Below are 8,042 nucleotides of genomic sequence, written 5' to 3'. Positions count from 1 at the left end.
CAGCCTGGGGCCGTGTGGCCTGGGGGCTCCTTCCCGGTGTCCTGGGGGTTGGCAGGGACAGGATCCCTCAGCTCTCGGGGACACAACCCCCCTTTTTCCTGGTGCCGCAGATGCTGATCCCCGGCTGCTTCCTGGCTGCTCCCTGACTTCCCGTTCTCCTCACGGCACCGCGGCGGCTCCCGCTCCAAAGGGCTCCGCAGCCATGTCCACCTTCCGGCAGGAGAGCGTGGAGGACTTCTATGAGATGGGGGAAGAGCTGGGCAGGTGAGGGACATCCCCCCACGCTCTGGGGGGGGCTGCACCTCCAGCCGGGAGCTTCACCGGCTGCTGGACCCCTCGTGGTGCCCCCTGTGCCCCCCCTGCCAGTGGCAGGGCCGGGGCTGTGCCGGGAGCACCTCTGGCAGGGAGAGATTAAAAAAAAAGGTGTTAATTAACATTAAAGTTGCTCCTTTTGGAGCTCCAGCCGGGGCTGCCGGGGCCGAGGCCGGCAGCTTCCGGGCCTCGGTGGCTGCTCCTGGCTCTGTGCCTGGGGAGGGATCCAGGGTGACTCACTGCCTGCAGATGGGATTTAATCATCCGGGATGCAGAGGCGGAGCTGGGGGAGCTGCCGTGGCTCCTCCTCGGCCACTGGGAAATCCTTGGGCAGCAAAAACGTTTTGGGTCACTTAGGTGGGTTTTGTCTCAAAGCAAAGCAGCTTCCAGGGGTTCCTCCAGGTTCTCTTCCCTCTCAGGGCTGTGTTGTGGATCCCCCCTGGGCAAAGCCGGTCCCTGCCCTGGGGGGGCTGTGGATGGTCCCTGCTGTGATTCAGGAATGTATAAAAGTATAAAGGAATCTCGGGTCCAGGTGCAGTTACTCTGGTTTAAGACACTTCCCCCTCCACCTGCCTTTCCCTTCAGAGCTTTATGGTCCCCCAGGACCACCGGGCTCTGGGATTGGCTCTGGGGACCAACCTGGAGTTTCCTGGCTGGAAAAGAGGGGCTGTTGGGCATCTCCCAGCCTGGGTGGTCACAGCAGCACCTGAACAACCCAGGGATGGCCTGCAGCTGCCACATTCCTGGGAGGAATTCCTTTCCTCCATCCCAGGAAGCACTGGGCTTGCTCCAGCAGTGCTGGGGTGCGTAAACCTGGGAGCAGATGGGCACCATCCGATCCCAAATCCTGGCAGTCCTGGGAGGAAACAGTGTGTCCTCCTGCTGTTTCCATGTGATGAGGGAGATTCTCCCCTCACCTCCTTCCCTCATCCCACAGCGGCCAATTCGCCATCGTCCGGAAGTGCCGGGAGAGGAAAACGGGCCTGGAATACGCGGCCAAGTTCATCAAGAAGCGCCGGCTGTCGTCCAGCCGCCGGGGCGTGAGCCGGGAGGAGATCGAGAGGGAGGTGGACATCCTGCGGGAGATCCAGCACCCCAACATCATCACCCTGCACGACATCTTCGAGAACAAGACCGACGTGGTGCTCATCCTGGAGCTGGTGTCGGGCGGGGAGCTCTTCGACTTCCTGGCGGAGAAGGAGTCCCTGACGGAGGAAGAGGCCACCCAGTTCCTCAAGCAGATCCTGGACGGGGTGCACTACCTGCACTCCAAGCACATCGCCCACTTCGACCTGAAGGTGAGGGCTGGGAGGGGCAGGTGCCCTGTGCTTGGTGGTGGGAGCAGGGATGAGTTCCCAGGTGAGGTCTGGGAGGTGCAGATTCCCCAGAGAGCAGGGATGAGTTCCCAGGTGAGGTCTGGGAGGTGAAGATTCCTCAGAGAGCAGGGATGAGCTCCCAGGTGAGGTCTGGGAGATGCAGACACCCCATGTTCGTCACTGGGAATAGGGATGAGCTCCCAGGTGAGGCCTGGGAGGTGAAGATTCCTCAGAGAGCAGGGATGAGCTCCCAGGTGAGGTGTGGGAATCGGTGCTGGGATCTCTCCCATTTTGAGATCTCTCCCATGTCCTCATCTCTGGAAGGAGGAGCCCAGGGCAGCTCCCAGGGGTGGGTATGTGGGGACAGACCCAGCTCCTCTCCCCCTTCAGCCAGAGAACATCATGCTGCTGGACAAGAACGTGCCAAACCCTCGCATCAAACTCATCGACTTCGGCATCGCCCACAAGATCGAGGCTGGGAATGAATTCAAGAATATCTTTGGGACCCCGGAGTTTGTAGGTGAGACCTGGCTGGCAGCATTCCTGGGGGCTCCTCAGGCTGCTGAAAGCTTTGGATTAATCCCAGAGGGATGCCCAGTGCCACTGCTGGGATGCATCCATGGGGACAGTTTCCTTCCCCCACAATGAGCCTGTTTTCTCCTCTCTTTGCTCCTAAAGCCCCGGAAATTGTGAATTATGAGCCCCTGGGGCTGGAGGCCGACATGTGGTGAGTGATCCCCCTCCTGAGCCCGTTCCCATGGTGCCAGCTGTCGATCCCCTCGTGCCAGTGGATCTCCCCTTGTGCCAAAAATGTGGGGAGAGGGGCCTGACAATGCTCTGAGGGGCTTCAGCCTCCTCTTCCTCTCTCTCTTCCAGGAGCATCGGGGTCATCACGTACATCCTGTGAGTACAAGGGAGGTCTGGGGGGGGTTGGGGCTGCAGGGAGAGCCCCCCACCTCAGGCTGGAGCCTTTGTGGGGTGTCCCAACCCTCTCTTTCCACAGGCTGAGCGGAGCCTCCCCCTTCCTGGGGGAGACAAAGCAGGAGACCCTGACCAACATCTCTGCTGTCAACTATGACTTCGACGAGGAATATTTCAGCAACACCAGCGAGCTGGCCAAGGACTTCATCCGCCGCCTGCTCGTCAAGGACCCCAAGTGAGGGGTGGGGAGCGGAGCTGGGGGTTCCTCTGGGAGAGGGGACGGTCCCTCCTGCCCAACCCGCTGCAAACAGGCAGCTCCCACACTCCTGCCTGCGCCAGGGTTCAGCTCTGAGTCCAAAATCTCTCCCCTACATGAGGCGTGGGGTGAATTCTGGGATCCCCCTGAGCTCTGCTGGGGTTTGGGAGGGGTCAGGGGCTGAGTTGAGCCCCCAGGGCTCTGGGGTGGTCTCAGCAGTGGAGCCATGTGGTTGAACGTCGGTCTGGAGGTTCTTCTGCCTCTGTTTGAGGGGTTGGAGGCTGGATGTGGCCCCTGCCTGGGGGGGCCCTGAGTGCAGCAAGTTTGTCCGGGCTCATCCAGACCCCAAAGGTGATCACAGGACCCGAGCTGCACTTCCAGGGCTTTAACAGGGAAAGGGAGCCGAGCCTCTGCCCCTGATCACAGCCTTGCTGTGTTTGCAGGAAGCGAATGACCATCGCCCAGAGCCTGGAGCACCCTTGGATTAAGGTGAGAGGCTAAAGAATTGTCACTTTTGGGGTGTGAAACCCCCTCAAGGTGGGGTGGGTGCTGACAGCAGCTCTGTGATCCCCAACCCCCCATGGGGGCCAGTTTGGTGCCGCTGCCGGCGCTCCGTGGGTGGGTGCCGGGGCCACCCAGCTCCTGCTTTCCCTGCTGTGTCCCACCCCATGACCGTCCCTCCCACAGGTGATCAAGAGGAGGAACGTCCGGAACGAGGACAGCTGCAAGAAGCCCGAGCGGCGCCGGCTGAAGACCACGCGCCTCAAGGAGTACACCATCAAGTCCCACTCCAGCATGCCCCCCAACAACACCTACATCAACTTCGAGCGCTTCTCCAAGGTCATGGAGGAGGTGGCCGCGGCCGAGGAGACCCTGCGGGAGCTGGAGAGGAACAAGAAGTCCTTCCAGGAGGACATCGAGGCGCTGCGCTCCATCTACGAGGAGAAGGAGTCGTGGTACAAGGAGGAGAACGAGAGCATCAGCCAGGACCTGCGGCAGATCCGGCAGGAGCTGCAGAAGACGGAGGCGCTGAAGAAGCAGGCGCAGGAGGAGACCAAGAGCGTGGTGCAGGCGGCCAACGGCCTCAAGCGGCGCTACCGCAAGCTGGAGAACCACTACGAGGCCCTGGCCAAGCAGGTGGCCTCGGAGATGAAGTTTGTGGAGGAGCTGGTGTGGTCCATCGAGCAGGAGAAGCAGAGCGGCGAGGGCGACGGCAGCATCCGCTAAAGCCGGGCGGCTCCGGCCCTTCCCGACGCCCCGCGCGCCCAGGAGCCTCCGGTCAGTGTTCCCCGGCTCTGGGGGGGTGTGTGGGGGTTGTGCCTCCCTGGAGCCCCCACCTCGGGGGGCCGGGGATGTGCTCCCCTGGGGTTTGGCTTCCTGCGTTGTGGCTCCTGCTTGGCTCGTCGCCCCGTGCTCCTCATCGCTCCCACTGTGCTTAGGGACACTTCTCATCACTCCCACTGTGCTTGGGGACACTTCTCATCACTCCCACCGTGCTTGGGGACACTCCTCATCACTCCCACCGTGCTTGGGGACACTTCTCAACACTCCCACACTGCTTAGGGACACTTCTCAACACTCCCACTGTGCTTAGGGACACTTCTCATCACTCCCACCACACTTGGGGACACTTCTCATCACTCCCACCGTGCTTGGGGACAATTCTCCTCATCATCATTCCCACCACACTTGGGGACACTTCTCATCACTCCCACCACGCTTGAGGACACTTCTCCTCATCACTCCCTTCACACTTGGGGACACTCCTTGTCCCACGTGGGTCCCCGAGCTGCCCCAGTGCCCTGGGGGGGGGTTTGGTGGGCAGACCCCCCCTCTACACTCCGGCAGCAGCCACGCAGGGGCTGGGACCAAGCACTGATCCCTGTGTGGCCCCCTGGGTGACCCCTGTGCCCCCTGGGTGACCCCTGTGCCCCCCGGGGTGCTCCCCCCCCAGCCCAGCCTTCACTCTGACCAGAATAAAGGTGTCTGTGTAACGGGGTGGCTGCCTTGGCTCCTGCCATGGGAGAGGGGCAGGGACGTTCTGTGGGGTGACAACCCCTCTGCTGCGCTCCCATCCCAGAGGGATTTCCTAAATCTGGGAGGAAAAAGGTGGGTTTTTTGCCTTATCAGCCCCAGCAGTGACAGGTGAGCCAGGCAAGGGTCCCCTCTTGCCTGGACCCCAGTGCAGGTCTGGGGTGGTCAGGGAAGGTTGAGGGATGTTTTGTGGAATTGGAGAAGATCTGTGGGATTTGGGGCTCGGGGAAGGCCCCTGGATGTGGGGAGGGTCTCGGGGTTTCTGTGGTGTCCCAGCACTTTTCCCAAGGGATCTTCCTTTTGTAGGGGACCAGCCAGATCCCATATGGTGTGGGAGTGGAGTGAGTAGGGAATTATCCCCTGGGAAGGGCTGATGGGTTGTGCCATCACTGGCAAGTGGGAAGAGCAGCCGGTGGCTGGGCTGTGAGCCCAGCATGGGCCAGACCCCTCCCTTCTCCCCTCCCCTCCTGGGGACAGAGGGGACAAGGTTCACAAACCTTCTGTGGTGCCAGAGCCAGGGAGGGGCTTTTCCTCTGGGAGGGGCTTTTCCTCTGGGATCACCGGGGGCTTTCCGGCTGCCCGTGGCCCCGGAGCCAAGATGCAGCTGAATTTGATCGGGGGGGAATCACCAGCAAATCCCAGGGATGGCTGGCAGGCGTCCCCCTGGCTGGCCACGCTGGGCCGGGGGGGCAGTGGTGGCTTCACCCCCGGCTCAGCTCCGGGCCCAGGGGCTTTGCTCCATTTAGGATTTATCTGTCACTCCCTGGGGGTCTGCAGGGACCGTGTCCCGTGTCCCTGTCCCTTGCTGACGTCCCCACGGGTGTAGGTTTCATCCCAACCCGTGGGCCACGTGGACCTGCTGGGAATTTGATCCGCCCTGGTTTTCCATGCCAGGGCACTTGGCTCCCGGGGGTGACGGCGTGACCGGGGCTGTCCCGGTGTCCCGGGGCTGTGCCACGTCCCCGGGCACACATCCCCTGGGCTGGAGCAGGGATCTGACCCTGGTGGGCAACACCAGAGCCTGGCTGGGGGCTTGGAATCACCATCCTCCCTCTGGATCCTCCATCCCAGGGCTCCGGGGGAGACTTGGGGGTGCGGATTCAGCTGGAGCCGTGGCCATTTGATCCGCTGGCACGGAGCTGCTCCCTCACCGGGGTGAGAGGATGTATGGAAATCCTATAGCACCGGCTGTTCCCGACCCTGCAAAGTTCACATAGTGCAAAGGCTTCCCGGATTCTCCTCATGCCCAGGGGTTTGGTTTCATGCTCCCAAAAAACTCTTGGAAGTCACTGGTCGTTCAGCCCGGCCAGAGGTGCCCTGCCCTGGAGAGGGAGCAGCAGGGGGAGGTCTCAAGCCAGGGGGATGCACAAAAAACCCCACAAAATATTTTTTAAAAAGCAGGATTTGGGGTATTCCGGTGCTGCCACAGCTGCAGAAAGAGGGAAAAGAAGGGATTAGCTGGGGAGAAAGTGTCCAGGAGGTGAAATACTGCCAGGAAGCTGGGAGTTCCAGTGGGATGGGAGGAGGCCAAGGGAGCTGGGGGGGCTCAACCTGGAGAAAAGGAGGCTCAGGGGGGACCTTCTGGCTCTGCAACCCCCTGACAGGACAGGGGAGCCAGGGGGAGTCGAGCTCTGCTCCCAGGGAACAACAGGACAAGAGGGAATGGCCCCAAGCTGTGCCAGGGGAGGTTTAAGTTGGATATGAGGGAAAATTTCTTCATGGAAGGGGTGGTCAGGCGCTGGAAAAGGATGCCCAGGGCAGTGGTGGAGTCGCCATCCCTGCAGGGATTTAAAAGCCGTGTGGATGTGGCCCCTGGGGACATGGATTAGTGGTGGCCTTGGCAGTGCTGGGGGAACTCTTGGATTTGATGGTCTTAGAGGGCTTCTCAAGCTCAGCAATTCCATGATTTCATGATTCTGCAAATACCAAACCCCTTAGGAAGTCGTGTCATGCTCGGAACTGAGGGGATGTTCTGCTCCCGTGAGATTCCGGTGCTGTGACATCCCAGGATGTTCCGCCTCCATTCCCCTCCTTGCAGCCAGAGCTGACACCACCCTGGGATGTTTCATTCTCTGTGGACAGACAATACCAAAATGCCTTTTTTAGGCTTTAATTCCCGCTTCCCAGAGCCTGGTGGGAGGCGGGAGCGAGGCTTTTTTTTCCCTTATAAGTCTTCCCAAAATCCAAACAGTCCTGCACGGCTTCAACCAACCCGTGAACACGCAGGAAACCCCCGTAGAAACTCCGAGCTGCATCCCACTGGGATCTCTTTTCCTGCCAGGGAGCTGAGCTGCAGCTAATCCGTGGGAAATGCTCCGTGTGCCGACGTCCAGCGGATGCAGGAACGTGGGTGACAGGTCACAGTGTGGGTGACAGGGCGCAGCAGGGTGTCCTTGGCCGGGGTGTCCCTCAGCCCTGGAATGGTGTAATCAGAGTGGTGTGGGTCTCCCCAGGCACGCTCAGGGCTGGGAATAGCCTGGGGAATCCAGGGGGATTCCAGAGGGATCCCTTCTGAGCGCGGCATCCCCGCTCCAGGAAATAATCGGGAGTAAGACAAGGCCGAGGTGATGGATGTGGCTCCCCTGTGGCTGCTTAAAACACCCCCTGGAACAGGGTGGGGTTTTGGGTGATTCCTCACTACTCTGTGGCAGCTGCTTTTCCAGAGCACTGTTTCTAACTCAGGCCTCAAAATCTTGGGAAGGGACCCCCCAGCCAAGTCATTCCAGTGGCTGTGGAGCTCATCCCACGGGAGGGTTTGTACTGACACGGCACTGGGACATCATTCCCATGGCACTGCTGGTTTTAGCCACTGTATTCCCAGAGAACCGGTGGATTTTGGGGTGCTCCATCTCACCCCAGTGTTAATTAACCTGCTCAGCTAATTACAGTGGTGTGGACTGTCAGAGTGAGCCAAGGACACCCCAGGGCTGCCCTGGAGTTGTCCCGTAAGGCTCAGGAGTGATCCCGCCTGGAATGGGCTCACCCAGGCCCTGGCTGTGTGTGTCCATGGTTTAAACACATCCCCCTCCCCTCCTGTGGGACCCAACAGGTCTCCAGCACCCACCAGGTGTCCAGAGGAGGAATCCCAGGCTGGAATTCACATCCATGGGGAGTTAAGGATGGATCAGTCGGCAAACAGCCCCCACTGGAGCCCTGAGGGGGTTTCAGTGCTGCTCCTTTCAAACTGAAATTCGGGTGGTGGT

The 8,042-nt window shown here is 60.6% G+C and overlaps 1 protein-coding gene across 2 annotated transcripts in view; it reads left to right on the top strand.

Moving 5' to 3' along the window:
- The window catches only part of DAPK3 (death associated protein kinase 3), a 5,532-nt gene extending 1,172 nt beyond the window's left edge, over nt 1-4,360 (top strand). For both annotated transcript variants that reach the window (XM_027703253.1, XM_027703254.1), the window contains exons 2-9: nt 111-264; nt 1,250-1,610; nt 2,019-2,148; nt 2,307-2,355; nt 2,505-2,531; nt 2,632-2,784; nt 3,249-3,294; nt 3,493-4,360. In XM_027703253.1, the coding sequence (XP_027559054.1) occupies nt 203-264; nt 1,250-1,610; nt 2,019-2,148; nt 2,307-2,355; nt 2,505-2,531; nt 2,632-2,784; nt 3,249-3,294; nt 3,493-4,032 (1,368 nt within the window). In that variant the 5' untranslated portion in view covers nt 111-202 and the 3' untranslated portion in view covers nt 4,033-4,360. The remainder of the gene's footprint in view (nt 1-110; nt 265-1,249; nt 1,611-2,018; nt 2,149-2,306; nt 2,356-2,504; nt 2,532-2,631; nt 2,785-3,248; nt 3,295-3,492) is intronic.
- Nucleotides 4,361-8,042: the final 3,682 nt, after the last annotated feature.

Source organism: Neopelma chrysocephalum, unplaced genomic scaffold (assembly GCF_003984885.1).
Source record: "Neopelma chrysocephalum unplaced genomic scaffold, ASM398488v2 Primary Assembly neopelma1_215, whole genome shotgun sequence".
Taxonomy (NCBI): Eukaryota; Metazoa; Chordata; class Aves; order Passeriformes; family Pipridae; genus Neopelma; species Neopelma chrysocephalum.
This window is presented reverse-complemented; position numbering and strand designations above follow the sequence as displayed.